Consider the following 22,907-nt stretch of genomic DNA (forward strand, 5'->3'; position numbering starts at 1 on the left):
ACCAATCGTAAACAAACAACATTTAGCCACGTGGTGCTCTATCTCTTCTATATAATTTACGATCTCATGTTTAATTCATGATGGTTGTCACGTGACAGTTTATTTCGTTGTTTTATCAATTAGATCACGTGACTAAATGTTGTTTGTTTACGATTGGTGAATGAGGTCCATTTGGCGGTCCGTTCAAATCAGAAATCAGCTTGAATCTGTGGTCTTAAGCGGAGGTCAGTTAGAATCAAGGGTCAGTATTAGAAGTCACTTTGAAATGGAGGTCAGTTTGATCCAGAAGTCTATTAGAAACGTTTAGCACAGCTTCATAATTAGTGTCAGAGTAACGGGTGGATTTGTTGTTATTTTTTGTTTTAAACTTGACTTTGGCACTAACAGGAAAAAATATTTCATTCATAAGTGAGAAGCAAAACGACACCGAGAGAGACAGAGAGAGAAGGGAGAGAGTAAGAGAGTATTGGTAAGAGAGAAAAGGAGTAAGGAAAAGAGAGGGGGGGGAGGAAACGGGGAGAGGAAGAGTACGGACAAGAGAGAGAGAGAGAACGAAAGAAAGAAGAGAGAGAACGAGAGAAAAACGAAGAGGGAGAATGAGAGGAAGAAGATAGCGAAAAAGAGAATGAAAAGAATACAGAATACAAATGGGACAAACAAAATATATAGGAAGCTAAGAGCGGGAGAAAGAGAGTGTAAAAAGATAAGAGAAAAAAAAAAACTCAATACAAAGCATGAGAATCTGCAAAGATTTTTTTTAAAAAAGGTAACCGCTTACCACTTCAGAATGCATGATTCCCAGCTGTTATATAAGTACCCCACCCCTCTCTCAGTAGCCTCACAGCCGGAAAAAGAGGGGCTTACCACCAAAATGGCCGGAGAAAAGCCACGTATCCGTCCAGGATGTTAATCCAATTATTGAATGAGACGGGGGGGGGGACAATAGATATGATGCTGCGGTCATTTATAACGCATACATGCAGAGACACACACACATGCACACACACACACACATTTGCGCGCGCAGAATGAGAGAACTGCACACCGCGAATGAAAAACAATACGGCGTGAAGTCAGGGCCAGGGAGAATAGTGAGGGGGATGGAACGGTGGAGGCGGGGAGAGAGAGAGGGAGAAAGAGAGGGACGGAGAAAGAGAGAGAGTAACACGCAACACACAGATCCCGTGACACTCACGTGGTGTGGGTTCACTGGGCCAGTCCCACTCACGTGATAGGCGGAAAGGGGGAGTGGGAAAACACAAAAAGGGGTGTGTGGACGGGAAACATATAGGCTTCCATATCTGGATGTTTTCCCATTAAATCTCCGCCCATACATCTGTTAGAGTTCACATCTGTTAAGAGGTCACAATACATGCATTGTCTGATATAGGAGGGGAGGTCAGGTATAGTATAACAAACAAAAAGTCGATAGAAGAAGCGCATCATACAGACTTTAAATGCTACATTGTAGGTAAACAATAAATAAAAGAACAGCATTAAACTAGCCCTAACTGCTACATTGTAGGTAAACAATAAATGAAAGAACATCATTAAACTAGCCCTAACTGCTACATTGTAGGTAAACAATAAATAAAAGAACAGCATTAAACTAGCCCTAACTGCTACATTGTAGGTAAACAATACATGAAGAACAGCATTAAACTAACTCTAACTGCTACATTGTAGGTAAACAATAAATAAAAGAACAGCATTAAACTAACCCTAACTGCTACATTATACACGAAGAACAGCATTAAACTAGCCCTAACTGCTACATTAAAAAAAAAAGACAGGCAAAATATAAAAAAGAAAATATTTTAAAAAAAGAGAGAAATATAAGGGAAAGAACTCCGAACTTACAACTATATCTCTCAATAATGTAGAAGTTTTTTTTCTTATTCAATACCAAACAAAATAACTAATTACCAATAATTTATTGACTAATTTTTTTTTAATTGATTCGTGTTTTGTTAGGTACAAGGAATAATTGTTTGATGTTTCAACTTGATCCTAGAATGGGTATGAGAAATAACAGTTCAATATTTAAGGGGACGAAACCCTACATTTTTATCCGTATCTGTGAATACTGAAGATATATATATCCCTTGTTGGTATCTAACAAGATAATTAATTACCAGTGATTAATTTACTAATCGGTTATTTTTTTTTAGAATTGAATCACAACTTGACAAATGCCAATGAACAACTCTGCAAATTTCGGCTTGATTCGAGACTGGGTGTGGAAGAAATAACGTGTACAAACATTTTACAAGACAGACGGACAGAAAGAGTGAGTTAGTGCGTTGCGACAAAGAACTCGAGTGATGGGACGGCCTTAGCAATTTTTTGAGGCCCTAGGCAAAGTGAACATGGTGACCCCAAATAAATTAGAAAAAAAAAACATGGAAAAAATAAAATTACGCAATTTATATATATAAAAAAAACAACAACAACAAGAGTCTAATATAGGTAGTCTACCAAGTAGATTTAAACATTGGCCAATAAACCTTGACTCCTAGTAGAGACTCAGGGCTAGGCTAGCAGACGTAGAGCCCTAGTGCAATGACTGAAGTGTTGTGCAAGGCGGTCGAGGCTCCCACATATCGGAGGACTTAGAATTAGAAAATTAATTAGGGATAATTTTTTTTTATTCATATAGAAAAAGGAAAAATAAATCATACTGTAAATAGATAGATAGATAGATAGATAGATAGATAGATAGATAGATAGATAGATAGATAGATAGATAGATAGATAGATAGATAGATAGATAGATAGATCGATAGATAGATAGATAGATAGATAGATAGATAGATAGACAGACAGACAGACAGACAGACAGACAGATAGATAGATAGATAGATAGATAGATAGATAGATAGATAGATAGATAGATAGATAGATAGATAGATAGATAGATAGATAGATAGATAACCTCCCTGCTCTTCACTTTGGGCACACTCGTCATTCCAGACAGGCCCACGGTGTTCTATGCAACTGTCTCACCTCTTCTCTGGCTGTTCACCCACAAGTGATGCACCTACATCTTTTTATAAAGCTCCTACTATTTGCTTTACACTCTCCTCGAAGACGGCAAGGAAAAACTTGGAAAAAGAAAAGAGAGTTACGAAACTAGACAGTTCTGTCCATAGTGCAAACTTGATTGGACTTGATTTGTGCTATTAATTTAATCCTCTTTCAAGTTGAAAAAAAAAAAAATATGTACGTCTTTGTATCAATGAAAAGTTATTTATAGGCACATTACATCACACGGGATCAGCGGGAATTCTACTCTCGGCTCCAATGTTTTCAAGTATTCAATAAGGAGTTGAAGAAATACACAGACGTGAGTGTAAGATTTCAAGGTATCTGGTTCGGTGTCTACTTTTGTTTGTTTCAATTACTGATGAATTCAGAATGTCAAAAAATTATTTTATCTTATAAATTACACACGTACCTTCAAAAGAAAAGATAATTACGTCCTAAGACTATCCATGTTAATCTAGTCTGCCAAGTCACTGGTGTACGTGTACCTTCTTCTCTCCTTGTTAAAAGGGGGTTGGCGTGCATTAGGTTGAGGACCACCGGGCAAGCCAAGAACAGTGGTTGCATGGAGGCCACCTTCTGGCGCTCGCACTATCTCCGTCCCGCCCCACGCACGTCCTCTCTCTCTCAGTCTCACACACTTTGAATGTTTGAGGTTGGCTACTTTTGCTTTGATATTTTCTCTTTCTCTCTCTCTCTTCTCTCTCGCTTTCTTTTTCTCTCTGTCTCTCTCTCTCTTTCACTTATCTTTCTCCGTGTCTTTATTTTATTGATCCTAGCGAACTCGTGTATCGATTACTAATTAACTACTTTCGCTTAATTGGGACAACTATTTTGAATGTTGCCATTGATACGTAGTTTCATTCAGACAAACACTCTTTTTTTTTACCTCATTCCCCTCCCTCCTCTCTATCCCTCTCTCTTCCCACTCTCTTAACTCCACATCTCACTCTCTCCTCTTTACTCCTAAAGTGTATCGCTCTCTTTCATTCTGTATCGCATTTCTCTCTCACTCTACCCCTCCCCTTCTCATTCCTCACATCTTCACTTATAGTCTCTATTCCCTCCCTCTCTCTCTCTCTCACCCCTCCCCACCCTCTTGTACTCCATCGTCCTTCAGCTTCCCTCTTTCTCTATCTCATTCGATGCATGCGGTACACATATCATTCCATTCAACGTATCGATTACTGACTCAAGAAGAAGAATGCTGTCGTGACATGGGTTCAGAATGTATGTGTGTGTGTGGACGATTGTGGGGTACTTACGTACTTGTCATGTGAAAATTTCAGAATCCGTGAGTGGAGTACTTACGTACTTATCATGTGAAGAGTTCAGAATCTGTGAGTGTGGAGATTGTGGAGTACTTACGTACTTATGTGAAGAGTTCAGAATCTGTGAGTGTGGAGATTGTGGAGTACTTACGTACTTATCATGTGAAAATTTCAAAATCCGTGAGTGTGGGGATTGTGGGGTACTTACCCACTGCCAGGTGAATAGTTTAGAATCTGTGAGTGTGGAGATTGTGGAGTACTTACGTACTTATCATGTGAAAATTTCAGAATCCATGAGTGGAGTACTTACGTACTTATCATGTGAAGAGTTCAGAATCTGTGAGTGTGGAGATTGTGGAGTACTTACGTACTTGTCATGTGAAGAGTTCAGAATCCGTGAGTGTGGAGATTGTGGGGTACTTACGTACTTATCATGTGAAGAGTTCAGAATCTGTGAGTGTGGAGATTGTGGAGTACTTACGTACTTATCATGTGAAAATTTCAGAATCCGTGAGTGTGGAGATTGTGGGGTACTTACCCACTGCCAGGTGAATAGTTTAGAATCTGTGAGTGTGGAGATTGTGGAATGTGGAGTACTTACGTACTTATCATGTGAAAATTTCAGAATCCGTAAGTGGAGTACTTACGTATTTATCATGTGAAGAGTTCAGAATCTGTGAGTGTGGAGATTGTGGAGTACTTAGGTACTTGTCATGTGAAGAGATTTTGTGTGTCTGGTTGGTGGGGGGGGGGGGTACTTACGTACTGTCCAGTAAAGAATTCAGAAGGGGGGGGGCTGGGGAAGGTTGTGGTTGTACTAATGTGACAGCAAAGTATGACAAAACGTGTGCACGTAACGGCATTTTAAAACAAATCAGCCCCAAACAAGGTGACATCATAACTTCATCACCATAATCAAACGCGATTGAATAAAGGGGTTGAGAAAAACATGCGTGCACATTTCCATTCAGGTCAAGTGCAAGTGACTTCCCAGATCTTTTCAACCAGAGCTCATTAAATAAGCTAAACTGCTACAGGCTTAAAGAACAAGAGACACTCGGTTTCCTGTTTGCAGCTGAGCACAATGAGTCCCATTCGGGCATAAAAAGTACGAAATAGGAAAAAAAAACTGGTAGCGGCCCATTCTTGGTACTGGGCTATAATTAGTTTCTTCAGGCCAAGGGGAAGTCAGTCAGGGCACCTAAAGTGCTCAAAATAAAACGAGGGCATTACTGAAGGAGTAGCAAAAAAAAAAAAAAAAAAAGTTCATAACATTGGCTACCACTGTAGTGCCCTAGGTGCACGTGGCTAAGGTCCAGCTTATTCAAACCGTGTAAAAGCGCCGATTCAGACAAGGTATGACTTCAATGTCTTCATGTGTATGAAATGTGTATTATAGATGTAAGCAGCTGAGACAAACGTACGTTATAGCCCAGTGTTCTACTGAACCCTCTAGTGCTCCGCGAGGCCTGGAGAGGTGCTTTACAAACTACTGGAGTAATTAACTAGTAGGCCAACACGTGAATAAGTCTCTCTAAAAAAAATAAAGTGTTCCGATAAATACTCAGAATGTACGAGGTGTTCGAAAAAAAAGTTAGAGAACCACTGTCATAGCCTATTGTGAAAAGGCACAGGCATGGAAAAAGACCCCCCGGCAGATAATTGTTTTGATTTGTAAAATACGTACATCAAAGCTGTGTCTGGTTAAATACAAAACAAACAAATATTGCAAGCTTGTATAATCTTTGGACTTTACTATCATGTCTTAAAATTTACTTTATTATTATTTATTATTATTGTTTTAATAGTAGTATTGTTAGCCTGTTACTATTACTGTTATTATAATTATATCACTAAATTTAGAAAGCCTTCAGGATAGAAGACTTAAAAGTAAAGTAGCAATTATACATAAAACACTGAGCCATAATCTTCAAATACAAAAACAAAATTTAATAAAATACTCTGAAAGACACAAAGATAAAGGCACATTCCTCGTCCCATATGCTAGGACAAATTTGTACAAATACTCCTTCTTCCCTAGTGCTATTAGAGCATGGAATGGGTTGCCTGAGCTAGCCAGGAAAACCAGTGACTTGGCAGAATTGAAGTCATTGGTTAATATGCATGACTGAATGCATGACGCGTAGGACGTAGTCATCTTCTTTTTTGAAGTAACGTCTGTATTATATAGGATAATATAAGAATTATTATGATAGAAAAAATATTAGATTCATATAAGAGTACAATGTAGTTCCCCTAAGAATGAAGCCATTTTTTTTGTGATGTTACAAAGTATACGGCAAAGAGCCAACGATGAAGTAGATAAAGAAATAACAATCAACGCCTTTCCAAAAGTGGCCAAGAAAAACCGCAAACAACTAAAACAAAATCTAGAGACTAGAACAACTGGGAAATAAGAAAAGAGCAGATACAAATCAAGGAGGAGCGGTGGCTGAGCTTGACTTCCGAACCGGGGGGTCCCTGGTTCGAATCCAGGTGAAGACAGGGATTTTTAATTCCGGGATCCTTGGGCGTCCATCCAGCTTATATTAATTGGGGGAAAAGTAAAGGCGGTTGGTCGTTGTGCTGGCCACAGGACACCCTCGTTATCTGTAGGCCACAGATGACCTTACCATCTTCCCTATAGAACACAAGGTCTGAAAGGGGAACTTTTACTTCTACTGGATACAAATAAAGCAAAATATTAAAAAATACTTTTATATAAGAGAAAGATTACTCATTTACAGACGTATCTCTCCATACGGTAAGATTTATTTCTTTTTTTTTCAATATAAAACGAAATTGATTCAGTATCACTCATCATTAACTGACTGGTTCGATTGATTAATGTATTGTCTTCGATGAAGAATAATTTTTCAAAATTTCAACTTTTTCCGAGACTGGGAAGTGGCAGAAATGACGTGTTCAAGATTTGTACCAGTCAGAAGGAGTGAGTTGGTGTAAACTTTGTAAAAAACGATAGAAGCAACAAAGAGCGAAAAAAAAAAAACTCTGAAAATACTTGCTCAATTGTTGTCTTTGGCCTCCTGAAAGTTTAGTGTGTACATGTCAGAAAAATATCAATGAAAACAAAAAACTTTCAAGTCGCAGTGAGCAAGTTTTTCTTTTCCTTGTCTCTCTACAACTATCTCACATTTCTTCGAAACTTTCAATGTTAGGACACTCCGAGTGTCTCTAGTGACTTGATAGTGTCGACGTGTCTACATGAGAGCTCTTCAGTTATACAAGTATGAGTGTGAGAAAGAGAGAGAGACAGAGAGAGAGAGAGAGAAAAAAAAAAGAACGAAAGATAGAGAAAAATAGTAGAGAGAAAAAAAAAGAAGAGGAGATGGAAGAAGGAGATAAAAATGTGGAGAAGAGAGAGAGAGAGAAAAAAAAAAGAAAGAACGAAGAGAAAAGGGAGAGAAGAGAAGAAAGAGAATGAAAGAGATAAACAGTGAGTAGAGAGAGAAGCGGGAGAAAGGACAGAGAAGAGAGAGAGAGAGAGAAAATAAAGAGAGAAGAGAAAGAGGAGAGAAGAGAAGAAAGAGAAGTGAAAGAGATAAATAGTGAGGAGAGAAAGAAGCGGGAGAAAGGACAGAGAAGAGAGAGAAAAGAGAGAGGAGAGCTCATGTTTCTTATGTTACTTTCCACCCAGTGCCCTGAACAAATCCACACAAATCAGCCAACGTTCTCTGTGACCCAGGATAAGCTTCCCTTCCGCAAGTCTACTTGGCACAGTGGTTCTCAACCCCCTTTACTGTCGTAGCCGCAGCTTTTCAGCAATACAAGTCACCTTCAAACAGTGGATTAACGAGAGAAAATAAAAAGCTATTTACACTGCGCTATCTTCAAACGTAAAATGTAAATTTAAAAATAGTTCTCAATATGTGTTATTAATAATTTTCTCGTTCATTCAAATAGGCTTTATGTATCCAATAGTATAGAAATGATACAATCTTGTACTAAAAATAAAAACATGAAAAAATACTTTAAAAACAAAAAAAAACTCCTTTATACAACTCATAGAGCCTTATTTCATCTAAATGACTAAATGAATGTTAGATTTTTAAAAAATAATGGAACATTCCCTCCCCCCCCCCGACACCTCATAACCCTCCAGCCCCCTAGAAAGAATCCTGGTTAAGCGAATGTATAGATCTATTAATATACTATTCCAATGATAGGTCTTTAGAGCTAGACTTAGAAAACGATGCGCAAGATGTTCCTGGACATTAATTTATTCAACTCTTCAAGGAATGCGGAAATACCCGAAGACGTCAAGTCCGTTTAAAATCAATATGTTCTCGTTCTCTAGCCTAATTTAAATGTATTTATTTATTTTAATTTGAAAATCACAATGGTCAAACTAGAGCTTTCCAAGTGTGGCCAACAAGATTGTAATTCTTTTCCCAACGATGTACACCAGATGTCAAATTTGTAGGAAAATCGTTAGAGCTATTTTCGAGATTCGTGTCCAGGTTACCCCAAGAAGGTTTTTCCCACCCAGAAGTTATGAATAGAGGTATTGTGATGAGTGTTAAACACAAAAGTGTATGTCTGGGTACATCTAGAAATGATTGGTACTAGGAACAGTAACATGTTTGTCCCATTAGAGAATCTCACGCTAAAAGTTTAAACACGGTAATGTTTGATTTCGAAGATTTACACTCTTCAAGAAATAAAATAGGCTAACATAGAAAAAGAAGAGAAAGGGATGTGAAGCAATATGAGAGTGCTATAAGGGAACCTAAAGAAAATGAAATGGGAAGATTGAGAAATATGTTGAAATGATGAGACGAAAAAAAGTAATATCAAGGACGCTAAATTGTTTCCACATAGATATCTCAAAAGTAATTATCAGTGTTTCTTATCGCTAGTTGGTTACTTTTTTGTTTTACATGCGTTTTTAGATGTGCCCGTGTCACATAGCGCACCCCTAACAGTATTGGATATTTTGGGTTTTTTGGCACATCGGCACAATTTAGGCCATGTCGCGCCTATAATCCCTTTATCAGTTCTTCCATATTAATACTATTTTGTGACGAAGAGTTTAGAACTTGGTGGTGTCCTGTATTATAGACACCGGATACACCAAAAAGAAAAAAAAAAGCTAGCTAATATGAGTATTCTCCACGGATAAAAAAAAAATCTCCAATATCATACCGATGATCCCACGTGAGAGCTTCGCCCAGCGTGCTTAGAACCACTGGCGAAAAGCCGAACAGCGTGCTTTGTGCTTTAAAAAGAAAGAGAGTAGTGGTAGCAGCAAGAGGCATTTCTGGAATTTTCCATCACGCCATAATCTTTTTATTAACTTAGGGGGTTGTCAGTAACTAAAAATGGCAAGCAAGGTATCTTCTGTATCTACTAAAACTGTTTTTAATTATCTCTAGCATACACTTTGGTCTAAGGTTCCTCGCACGCGATCTGTTAAGCTGCATATCATAATCTTAGCTTGAGACGGTTTATTACAAGATTAACTCGAGATATCAACATAAAAGTGAAAAGATGCTTCGGTATGTAGGCAGACATTAAGATGCATTACGTTCAATTATATATGCCACAAAAATCGTAAAGATTAAGAGAGTTCACCATTGGTAAGGGTTAAAACAACAACGAGAGGCCGATCTGCAACAACTGAACAAGCACTAAAAAAAAATACTTTTTAAAAATAAAGCTTATCTAAAGGAAGGAGCCGCTAAGTACTGTCATTTATCTGAAAATTACGGGGTTTATCTCCCTTTCTTCTATAGAAAAGAAAATTAATTAATTAGTTGTAAATGATTAACTAATTGGTTAATGTTGGATTGATTCTAGTATTGTTATCGACTATGAATAATTATACAAAATTTCAACTTGAACTGAGAATGGGAAGTGGGAGAAAAAGACTTCTTAGAAAGTAACAAGGGGACTAAATCCATATATCGACATCTCTCATTAAGTAGCATTATTCCCCTTATTTCGAAATCAAACAAAATAACTGATCACCAACAATTATTTAACTAATTGTTTAATTTTTTTATTGATTCGTGGCTTGTCAGGTTTAATGAATAATTGTGCAAAGTGTTAACTTGATCCGAGAATGACAAATGGGAGAAATAACCAGACAGACAGAGTGATTTGATATAAGCTTATAAAAAGAAATAGCTACACACAAAATAATCTACAAGCGACACGTGCCAGAAAGACCAGCAAAAAAAATAAAAAGATGTACCAAATAGAACTGAAAGCGAATAAAGAAACAGACCCGACTTTCATTCAGTACTTGAATAAAGAATTTAAATATTACTTAATTCATAGACGACTCTAGATTTCTAACCACCCTCAATGGCAAAGCACAGAAAAGGGAAGATCTACTACTGAGGGGTGAGAGGTAGATGGACATACCAACAAGAGGTAAGAAGGGTGAGAGGTAGCTGAACATACCAACAAGAGGTAAGAAGGGTGAGAGGTAGCTGAACATATCAACAAGAGGTAAGAAGGGTAAGAGGTAGCTGGAAATACCAACAAGAGGTAAGAAGGGTGAGAGGTAGCTGAACATATCAACAAGAGGTAAGAAGGGTGAGAGGTAGCTGAACATATCAACAAGAGGTAAGAAGGGTGAGAGGTAGCTGAACATACCAACAAGAGGTAAGAAGGGTAAGAGGTAGCTGGAAATACCAACAAGAGGTAAGAAGGGTGAGAGGTAGCTGAACATATCAACAAGAGGTAAGAAGGGTGAGAGGTAGCTGAACATACCAACAAGAGGTAAGAAGGGTGAGAGGTAGCTGAACATATCAACAAGAGGTAAGAAGGGTGAGAGGTAGCTGAACATATCAACAAGAGGTAAGAAGGGTGAGAGGTAGCTGAACATATCAACAAGAGGTAAGAAGGGTGAGAGGTAGCTGGAAATACCAACAAGAGGTAAGAAGGGTGAGAGGTAGCTGGAAATACCAACAAGAGGTAAGAAGGGTGAGAGGTAGCTGAACATACCAACAAGAGGTAAGAAGGGTGAGAGGTAGCTGAACATATCAACAAGAGGTAAGAAGGGTGAGAGGTAGCTGAACATATCAACAAGAGGTAAGAAGGGTGAGAGGTAGCTGAACATATCAACAAGAGGTAAGAAGGGTGAGAGGTAGCTGGAAATACCAACAAGAGGTAAGAAGCGTAAGAGGTAGCTGGAAATACCAACAAGAGGTAAGAAGGGTGAGAGGTAGCTGAACATATCAACAAGAGGTAAGAAGGGTGAGAGGTAGCTGAACATACCAACAAGAGGTAAGAAGGGTGAGAGGTAGCTGAACATATCAACAAGAGGTAAGAAGGGTGAGAGGTAGCTGAACATATCAACAAGAGGTAAGAAGGGTGAGAGGTAGCTGAACATATCAACAAGAGGTAAGAAGGGTGAGAGGTAGCTGGAAATACCAACAAGAGGTAAGAAGGGTGAGAGGTAGCTGAACATACCAACAAGAGGTAAGAAGGGTGAGAGGTAGCTGAACATATCAACAAGAGGTAAGAAGGGTGAGAGGTAGCTGAACATATCAACAAGAGGTAAGAAGGGTGAGAGGTAGCTGAACATATCAACAAGAGGTAAGAAGGGTGAGAGGTAGCTGGAAATACCAACAAGAGGTAAGAAGGGTGAGTGGTAGCTGAACATACCAACAAGAGGTAAGAAGGGTGAGAGGTAGATGGACATACCAACAAGAGGTAAGAAGGGTGAGAGGTAGATGGACATACCAACAAGAGGTAAGAAGGGTGAGAGGTAGCTGAACATATCAACAAGAGGTAAGAAGGGTGAGAGGTAGCTGGAAATACCAACAAGAGGTAAGAAGGGTGAGAGGTAGCTGAACATACCAACAAGAGGTAAGAAGGGTGAGAGGTAGCTGAACATATCAACAAGAGGTAAGAAGGGTGAGAGGTAGCTGAACATATCAACAAGAGGTAAGAAGGGTGAGAGGTAGCTGAACATATCAACAAGAGGTAAGAAGGGTGAGAGGTAGCTGGAAATACCAACAAGAGGTAAGAAGCGTAAGAGGTAGCTGGAAATACCAACAAGAGGTAAGAAGGGTGAGAGGTAGCTGAACATATCAACAAGAGGTAAGAAGGGTGAGAGGTAGCTGAACATACCAACAAGAGGTAAGAAGGGTGAGTGGTAGCTGAACATATCAACAAGAGGTAAGAAGGCTGAGAGGTAGCTGAACATATCAACAAGAGGTAAGAAGGGTGAGAGGTAGCTGGACATACCAACAAGAGGTAAGAAGGGTGAGAGGTAGCTGAACATATCAACAAGAGGTAAGAAGGGTGAGAGGTAGCTGGACATACCAACAAGAGGTAAGAAGGCTGAGAGGTAGCTGAACATATCAACAAGAGGTAAGAAGGCTGAGAGGTAGCTGAACATATCAACAAGAGGTAAGAAGGGTGAGAGGTAGCTGGACATACCAACAAGAGGTAAGAAGGGTGAGAGGTAGCTGAACATATCAACAAGAGGTAAGAAGGCTGAGAGGTAGCTGAACATATCAACAAGAGGTAAGAAGGCTGAGAGGTAGCTGAACATATCAACAAGAGGTAAGAAGGGTGAGATGTAGCTGAACATATCAACAAGAGGTAAGAAGGGTGAGAGGTAGCTGAACATACCAACAAGAGGTAAGAAGGGTGAGAGGTAGCTGAACATACCAACAAGAGGTAAGAAGGGTGAGAGGTAGCTGAACATACCAACAAGAGGTAAGAAGGGTGAGAGGTAGCTGAACATATCAACAAGAGGTAAGAAGGGTGAGAGGTCGCTGAACATACCAACAAGAGGTAAGAAGGCTGAGAGGTAGCTGAACATATCAACAAGAGGTAAGAAGGGTGAGTGGTAGCTGAACATATCAACAAGAGGTAAGAAGGGTGAGAGGTAGCTGGACATACCAACAAGAGGTAAGAAGGGTGAGAGGTAGCTGAACATATCAACAAGAGGTAAGAAGGCTGAGAGGTAGCTGAACATATCAACAAGAGGTAAGAAGGGTGAGAGGTAGCTGGACATACCAACAAGAGGTAAGAAGGGTGAGAGGTAGCTGGACATACCAACAAGAGGTAAGAAGGGTGAGAGGTAGCTGAACATACCAACAAGAGGTAAGAAGGGTGAGAGGTAGCTGAACATATCAACAAGAGGTAAGAAGGCTGAGAGGTAGCTGAACATATCAACAAGAGGTAAGAAGGGTGAGATGTAGCTGAACATACCAACAAGAGGTAAGAAGGGTGAGTGGTAGCTGAACATACCAACAAGAGGTAAGAAGGGTGAGATGTAGCTGAACATATCAACAAGAGGTAAGAAGGGTGAGAGGTAGCTGGAAATACCAACAAGAGGTAAGAAGGGTGAGAGGTAGCTGAACATATCAACAAGAGGTAAGAAGGGTGAGAGGTAGCTGAACATATCAACAAGAGGTAAGAAGCGTAAGAGGTAGCTGGAAATACCAACAAGAGGTAAGAAGGGTGAGAGGTAGCTGAACATATCAACAAGAGGTAAGAAGGGTGAGAGGTAGCTGAACATACCAACAAGAGGTAAGAAGGGTGAGTGGTAGCTGAACATACCAACAAGAGGTAAGAAGGGTGAGATGTAGCTGAACATATCAACAAGAGGTAAGAAGGGTGAGAGGTAGCTGAACATACCAACAAGAGGTAAGAAGGCTGAGAGGTAGCTGAACATATCAACAAGAGGTAAGAAGGGTGAGAGGTAGCTGAACATATCAACAAGAGGTAAGAAGGGTGAGTGGTAGCTGAACATACCAACAAGAGGTAAGAAGGGTAAGAGGTAGCTGGAAATACCAACAAGAGGTAAGAAGGGTGAGAGGTAGCTGAACATACCAACAAGAGGTAAGAAGGGTGAGAGGTAGCTGAACATATCAACAAGAGGTAAGAAGGGTGAGAGGTAGCTGAACATATCAACAAGAGGTAAGAAGGGTGAGATGTAGCTGAACATACCAACAAGAGGTAAGAAGGGTGAGAGGTAGCTGAACATATCAACAAGAGGTAAGAAGGGTGAGAGGTAGCTGAACATACCAACAAGAGGTAAGAAGGGTGAGAGGTAGCTGAACATACCAACAAGAGGTAAGAAGGGTGAGAGGTAGCTGGACATACCAACAAGAGGTAAGAAGGGTGAGAGGTAGCTGGACATATCAACAAGAGGTAAGAAGGGTGAGAGGTAGCTGGACATATCAACAAGAGGTAAGAAAGGTGATAGGTAGCTGAACATACCAACAAGAGGTAAGAAGGGTGATAGGTAGCTGAACATACCAACAAGAGGTAAGAAGGGTGAGAGGTAGCTGAACATACCAACAAGAGGTAAGAAGGGTGAGAGGTAGCTGGACATACCAACAAGAGGTAAGAAGGGTGAGAGGTAGCTGGACATATCAACAAGAGGTAAGAAGGGTGAGAGGTAGCTGAACATATCAACAAGAGGTAAGAAGGGTGAGTGGTAGCTGAACATACCAACAAGAGGTAAGAAGGGTGATAGGTAGCTGAACATACCAACAAGAGGTAAGAAGGGTGAGAGGTAGCTGAACATACCAACAAGAGGTAAGAAGGGTGAGAGGTAGCTGGACATACCAACAAGAGGTAAGAAGGGTGAGAGGTAGCTGGACATATCAACAAGAGGTAAGAAGGGTGAGAGGTAGCTGAACATACCAACAAGAGGTAAGAAGGGTGAGAGGTAGCTGAACATATCAACAAGAGGTAAGAAGGGTGAGAGGTAGCTGAACATACCAACAAGAGGTAAGAAGGGTGATAGGTAGCTGAACATATCAACAAGAGGTAAGAAGGGTGAGAGGTAGCTGAACATATCAACAAGAGGTAAGAAGGGTGAGAGGTAGCTGAACATATCAACAAGAGGTAAGAAGGGTGAGAGGTAGCTGAACATACCAACAAGAGGTAAGAAGGGTAAGAGGTAGCTGAACATACCAACAAGAGGTAAGAAGGGTGAAAGGTAGCTGAACATATCAACAAGAGGTAAGAAGGGTGAGAGGTAGCTGAACATATCAACAAGAGGTAAGAAGGGTGAGATGTAGCTGAACATACCAACAAGAGGTAATAAGGGTGAGAGGTAGCTGGACATACCAACAAGAGGTAAGAAGGGTGATAGGTAGCTGAACATACCAACAAGAGGTAAGAAGGGTGAGAGGTAGCTGAACATACCAACAAGAGGTAAGAAGGGTGATAGGTAGCTGAACATACCAACAAGAGGTAATAAGGGTGAGAGGTAGCTGAACATACCAACAAGAGGTAATAAGGGTGAGAGGTAGCTGAACATACCAACAAGAGGTAATAAGGGTGAGAGGTAGTTGAACATACCAACAAGAGGTAAGAAGGGTGAGAGGTAGCTGAACATACCAACAAGAGGTAAGAAGGGTGAGAGGTAGCTGAACATATCAACAAGAGGTAATAAGGGTGAGAGGTAGCTGAACATACCAACCTGAGATAATAAGGGTGAGAGGTAGCTGAACATACCAACAAGAGGTAAGAAGGGTGATAGGTAGCTGAACATACCAACAAGAGGTAAGAAGGGTGAGAGGTAGCTGAACATACCAACAAGAGGTAAGAAGGGTGAGAGGTAGCTGAACATACCAACAAGAGGTAATAAGGGTGAGAGGTAGCTGGACATATCAACAAGAGGTAAGAAGGGTGAGAGGTAGCTGGACATACCAACAAGAGGATGGAAGGGTGAGAGGTAGCTGGACATATCAACAAGAGGTAAGAAGGGTGAGAGGTAGCTGGAAATACCAACAAGAGGTAAGAAGGGTGAGAGGTAGCTGGACATACCAACAAGAGGTAAGAAGGGTGAGAGGTAGCTGGACATACCAACAAGAGGTAAGAAGGGTAAGAGGTAGCTGGACATACCAACAAGAGGATGGAAGGGTAAGAGGTAGCTGAACATACCAACAAGAGGTAAGAAGGGTGAGAGGTAGCTGAACATACCAACAAGAGGTAAGAAGGGTGAGAGGTAGCTGAACATACCAACAAGAGGTAAGAAGGGTGAGAGGTAGCTGAACATACCAACAAGAGGTAATAAGGGTGAGAGGTAGCTGGACATATCAACAAGAGGATGGAAGGGTGAGAGGTAGCTGGACATACCAACAAGAGGATGGAAGGGTAAGAGGTAGTTGGACATACCAACAAGAATGGAGAAAAATCTGTATTGTGCGAAGTGAGATTCAAGAATTACCTCTTTACTCACGTGAAAAGTTGTAAAGGGTCAAAGTTGTAAAAGTTGTCTTAATAATTATTCTCTTTCTCTCTCTCTCTCTCTCTCATAAAGCCTATCGACTATTTTGAAGTCAAAGATACTAAAAATTCACGAGCAAAAAGTTTATCTACTTCGAAAAGCAGAAGAATCAGCTGGTTTTTACAAAGCATGTATCAACTCTATCGGTCTGTCTGTCTGTCCAAAAGTTTGTACACGTTATTTCTCCCACACCCAAGCTGAAATTTTGTAGATTTATATATTTTACCTGACAAAACAAGAATCAATAAAAAAAAAAAAACAATTAGTTATTTAACTCTTGGTAATAAATTATTGTGTTTGATATCTCAAACAAGGGAAAGAAATAGAACCTAACTGAAGTGGTGGTATAAGCTGAATTAGCCCCCTTTATATTAGGCGGTCTATGAGGCTTAGTGAACACAAACATGAAACAGAAACAACAGATAACTCTACAATCTTCAATGTTCTTAGACTCTTTGCTAGCAGAGTGGTTACCGCGTTGGCTTGAGAAGCTTGAAAAGGCTTTAGCCAACAAGTTCGAATTCAGGTTTCCTTTTTTTTTTAATACATTAAAAAGAGATCAGCCAGATACCACATTCCCCCCCCCCCTTTTTTTTTCAACGGGTCAAGTTATGGGATCATGGCGTATTAAGAACGCTAAAAGCATGAAATAGCGCTGAAAAAAAAACAATTGGTAAAAAAAAATATTTCTAATCGCGAAGATTTATTATTGTTATTATTGTTATTCTAGATCTATTACAAATTTAATTACATTTCTGATACAAACTATTTGATACACATAAACATAAGTTTTCTGTTATTTTTTTTAAGTATTTTTTTTTTTTTGTATTTTGCTTGTTGATAAAATGACAAATACAAACAGAGCACAACAAGTAAAAAACAAATAGAAAAGTAAAACAAAATGTAACCTTACATTTTCCCATAGGCTACTCCAATCTCGCCATGTGTTTGTGTTCACTGTTCGTCAATGGACTTAACGTCAACACTATCAGAAAGAAACAAAAAAAAAAAAAATAGTTCGGTAGCACGCCCTAATACTTCACGATAAAACCGATCGAACACAATCAGCGTACGTTTGTAGCACAGGCCAAAGTTCACGCATTCACAGCACAACTCTATCATCACTAGGACAGTACCTCTGTCGTTCTAATTATCTCCAGCAGAATTTAAAAATGCACTTTTTAATTGTTGTTGTTGTTTGTTTCGTGTGTTGCTCTGTGTTGAACTTTGTTGTTGTTTTTCATTAAAAAGTCCACGGAGCGTGAGTCACTCTGACCGCGAGAGCTCATCCATTCACGTAACAGAATAAGCGATCCTTTGTATTTAGACGCAAGTGGTCATTAGGGAATCAATTCACTTTAAATACGGGACGTGGAATAGTTTAACTGACAATGATTCTCAAATGGTGAGGGGCTTTCAAGCAGACATGTGTAGGACGTAAAAACCTCTGCATATGAAAAAAAAAAAAACTAAATATAACAAAAAATCCTCTTTTGAAAAAATAACCTTATCTAAAGGGGAAGAACGCCCCTTAAAACTATATTATCAATCATGTAGAAGTTATTTCCCTTATTCGATATCAAATACAATAATTAATTACCCATATTTTTTTATTAATTCATGTTTTCGGAGGTACAATAAATAATTGTTTAAAGTATCAACTTGATCGGAGAATGCATGCGGGAGAAACAGTTTTTACAATTATTTAAGGGGACAAAACCCAACAAATCTCTCTTTAAAAAAACAACAACTCACAGTGGTGTAATGGTTGAGCAGTAGAGCGTTTGGTGAAGAAAGGGGTTTTGAACTTAGGGAATTCTTAGGACGCCCCTAATTTCACCCAACTTGGACAATAGCATGGGAAAGTAGAGGTGGTTGGTCGTTGTGCTGGCCATAGTAACGAATCACATTACGTAGCCTATATATCGCCAAATCTGAAAAAGGTACTTTTGCTACTCAAAAGAACTGAAATGCACGTCTTTCTATTTCTCGTCTGCCTCTCCCCCACTTCAAGTCAACTGTGACAGACTCCCTCGCGGTTACATCAGAATCCATTTAGCCTTTACAACTAGAAACACGCAAAACGCACTCCATAACAGATAGTCCCCTAAAAGAAAGTATTGTGTATGAAGAAGCTAATGTACTTCTAAAGCGGGAACAGTGCATTGCTAGTGGAAATGGGATATAGTTTTATTTATTTTGAATTTCATAATCTCAAACCAAAAAGTTGTTATGTAGTTTGGTTTTGACAGAAACAGTTTTGGACTAGAGATTAGAGACGGCTGGCAGTAAACGAACAGTGGACATTGTATTTTCGATGTACAAGGATACGCCTTTGTTATTTTCCAAAATCATCGTTTTAAAAATAGTTTATTTCTAGTGATCGAAAGTTATATTTACTAATGAAGATGAATTAAAGCTATTAGACAGGGGAAGTCACCACTTTCAGTGACAAATCTCTAACACGACGTAAGATATATATATAACCACTTCTCCCGCACTAAAGCATTCGAGACATGGGTCCTGTCAAAAAGACACTTGTTATTTATAACCTTCTACGCGGGAGTCAAATCAAAGACCGAAATTCAACTAAGTGCGATTACTCCTTATTTACTCTTGTCTCAAAATAGACATTAAAATATAGGGTTACCCCCCTTGAAATATGTCCCTATTTTTTTTCCCCATAAAGTTATTAAGTGTTTTAGGTACTTCATAGATCAATCTTTGAAAGAAGAACATTATACGGTTGAAACATAAAGAGTACACAGAAAGTGATTGCCTATTCTCTCGTATTATTTGCATGCTCTGCATTGTTCATGTGAGGGACAAGAGACATTTGTTGGAAACTTAAATACGCCCACATACAGTTACAGTTAGCACATAACAAGTTAATAAATCTACATTCTTTCTTCTCTCTGAACACACCTGCAATGATAAATGCATGTTATCTTGCTTGTCGTTATAATGAGCTGCATTTCAAACATGGAACAAACATATATTAAACTTTATGATATATGAATATTTACGTTAAACATAAACAAAATATTAAAAAAATACTTTAAAATAAAACAACAAAGATTTGATAGGGAAAGTCCTGGACATTATCAAGCATGTCTCTAAATATTGTAAGATTTTTTATAAAATTAATTAATCAATACTAATTTATGAATTGATTGGTTAATTGTTTTACGGATTCATGTTTTGTTAAGAACAATGAATAATTGCGCAAAGTTTCAACTTGATCAGAGAGTGGGAAGTATGGGAAATAATGTATACAAAATTTGTACCAGACAGACAGAGTGAGTTAACATAAACTTTGTAATTTAAACAAGAAAAACATAAAATAAATACTTAAAAAAAAAAAGCTTATAGGAAATGAAATTGTATGGATTAGTTTGGATATGTCATGTAATTAAATTTGTAATAGATCTAGAACAACAACAATAAATCTTTGCGGTTATCAATATTTTTACCAATTGTTTTTGTTTAGTACAATTTCATGCTTTTAACATTATTAATACAATGTACCAGAGAAGCACTTGTATGTTTTATCAAACACAAAGCAAAGTATAAAGGGGACTAATTCAACTTAAACCATTACATCGGCCAAGTAAAATTTCTTTCCCATGTGTGATAGCAAACAAAATAATTAATTACCAATAGTTAATTAACTAATTCATATTTTTTTTTATTGATTCTTGTTTTGTCAGGTAAAATAAATAAGTGCAAAATTTCATCTTGATCCGAGATTGGGTGTGGGAGAAATAATGTGTACAAACTTTTTACCCGACAGACAAAGACTGAGTTGATATAAGCTTTGCGATAATAGCGAAATAAGCTGGAAATGTGCAAAAACACTCAGTCTATACCCTGGCAATCAAATCATTAAATAGAAACATTCTGATATAAACTTTTGCATGTAAATAATGAGTGAGTCTGGTGTGAAATGTGCATTTTGGTTTTTTAAAGTTACAATGTTTTGTTTGGTGTAATGCACAAATTGTAATACAAATTTACTTAAGGACAATAAAGATTATTATTATTACTATTATTATTATTATATTATAGATGCACTAACAGTCTTGTTTGTTCCGGCAGCCAAGTGAAAAAAATTTTGCATAATTGCAATTATTTATAAGTGTATATCGGTTTAGAAATACCATATGAAAAATATTTAAGTACCGGTACTATGTAAATAAGTATATTTCCAAGACATTAAATTCGACGTTTTCCCTCTCGTGACATATAGCTTTCTAAGTATTGTATCTGTGTAAGTGTGTTTGTGTTTATTAATAATATGTTTTTGTCTATGTGAAGCTACAAAGATGTGATTAGATTAACAAATACATTAACAAGCGATGAACCCAAATTAGAAAAGGTCTTAAAAAGAAAATAGACTATATAAAATATAGATCTATTTAAGCAGATCAATTTCTGTTATGTAATAAACTTTAGAATTAAATTCGAACCCGGACAATTATTTGAGCTAACCGGAAATATACCAAACATCTTTTCTTAAGCTGGAACCACTGACAGGACCCACATTCATACTGCATTACATTGGCAAACATACATGTTGGCAGATGGGAAAAAAAGAGCAGGGGGCAACCAAAAGTTTCTGTTTTAAGTTCTCTTGTAAAGGTGAATGGAAAGATGTTCATCAGATATTTTTCCTATGTGCTTTCTATACCTGCGTGGAAACAGTTTGAACAAAATGTGCTTGTATGTCAGTGGAAGCTTTAAGATGTGTAACTTGTGATATGGCAGAGAGTATAAGAGACACATACGGATGTCCATAGGGTGTTGAAGACATTGCAGGGGTTTTAATCTGACCCTCCTTCAAAACTAGCTATGTAGATCTAAATATAGTTATGCTTAGTTGTGGAAAAATAATAACTTCATCTAAATATGGTAGTAGCCTAAGATTTCTAAACTTAACATCTAGTTATTTTTAATACTTGTGAAATCAAGAATCTTTGGAAAACAAAATGTTTCAAGATAAAATAATTTCTGATGCCCAGCTAACATAGATGTACCACACTGAGGCATGGTGGCTGAGTGGTAAAGAAATTAGCTTCCAAACTGGGCGGGGTCCTGGGTTCGAATCCTGGGATTTTTACTTTCAGGATCCTTAGGGCACCTCTGAGTCCACCCAACTCTAATGGGTACCTACATCAGTTGGGGAAAAGTAAAAAAAAGGGTTAGTCATTGTGTAGGCCACATGACACCTTCTTTAACCATGGGACAGAGAGTTTGAGTTTTTGGCACATCAGTACAACATGTCCTATAGATCACAAGGACTGAAAGGGTTATTTTTAGATGTACCATTCTAGATAGATCTGGTCTAATTAGAAATCACTTTGCCCCAGCCCCAATACAAAGATATAGGGCAGATGATGTTAAGGTCATCCTTTTCTTTGGCCAATGGTTAATGAGCAGGGTGTCCTATGGCTAGCACAATGACCACCCAAATAAAGTCAGTTAACCGTTAGAGTCTTCACCGTGATTCAAACCCAGTATCCCAAGTTTGGAAGCTAGGCTCTTAACCACTCTGCCCTGCACCCCCATGACCTTGTCAGGTGGGCAGCTAAATAATGGACGCTGAAGAGTTGCATTTGTAAATTGAAGTCCATAGGTCTAAGAAAAATGTAAGGGGTGAAACTAATCATAAACATTATGTTCATAGATGGGGGATACTAAGATGCCTTGAATGTGAATGTCAAGTACATGTATGTGTATGTAAACCTATATAAAATCAGGATTTTTTTTTCTCATTACGAGATTCCCCAATCCAAGTGTTTTACTTTATTAATTTAGACAATTTCGTAATAGAGCTTAATCATCTAATAATAATAAATAAATAATATATTATTCATTATCATATACAGAATATACTATCAGTATCATATAGTATGATTATGATATAGATATAGTATTATAGTAGAATCTAGTAATCTAGTCAATTTTTATATAATATAGTAATATAGTCAATATTGAATATAATATACTATAAGTATAAATCATCATCATAAGATCAAGATCATCATAAGATCAAGCTAACTACTTTGGATACCTTATTCAACTTTGCTCAATGATTTTGATGACAGGTATGATCATATGGCAATTTGTGGGCTGGGTTGTATAGAAATGCCCAGGCCGATTTTGGCATGCAGTCCGTCCCTGCATAAAGATCTAGATTATCTCATTCAGTGTAGTTTGTTAAAATCTCATTTGAAAATACTGAACCGGAAATATAAACTATCGGTCTAGAACTACATATATGCCAGATAACATTTGCCACTCAACGTTATAGACTACAGTTAAGAATTGGAGCCCACCAGCATTTATTTTTCGCT

General features: G+C 38.2%; 2 protein-coding genes across 6 annotated transcripts in view; both read right to left on the bottom strand.

The window, feature by feature from the left end:
- Positions 1-22,811, bottom strand: part of LOC129923896 (uncharacterized protein RP688-like) — a 90,375-nt gene extending 67,564 nt beyond the window's left edge. For 2 of the 5 annotated variants that reach the window (XM_056016810.1, XM_056016809.1), the window contains exons 1-2: positions 22,625-22,811; positions 17,465-17,536 (exon numbers count right to left, since the gene is read on the bottom strand). The gene's annotated coding sequence lies outside the window, so the exon portion shown is untranslated. Of the gene's footprint in view, positions 1-778; positions 918-3,457; positions 4,084-17,464; positions 17,537-22,624 lie in introns of those variants that run through there. The other 3 variants (XM_056016812.1, XM_056016813.1, XM_056016811.1) reach the window with 3 other exon arrangements.
- On the bottom strand, positions 10,609-16,437 carry LOC129924014 (uncharacterized). The gene has a single exon (XM_056017606.1). The coding sequence runs from the start codon at positions 16,435-16,437 to the stop codon at positions 10,609-10,611; it is 5,829 nt and encodes a 1,942-aa protein (XP_055873581.1).
- Positions 22,812-22,907: the final 96 nt, after the last annotated feature.

Source organism: Biomphalaria glabrata, chromosome 18 (genome assembly GCF_947242115.1).
Source record: "Biomphalaria glabrata chromosome 18, xgBioGlab47.1, whole genome shotgun sequence".
Classification (NCBI taxonomy): domain Eukaryota; kingdom Metazoa; phylum Mollusca; class Gastropoda; family Planorbidae; genus Biomphalaria; species Biomphalaria glabrata.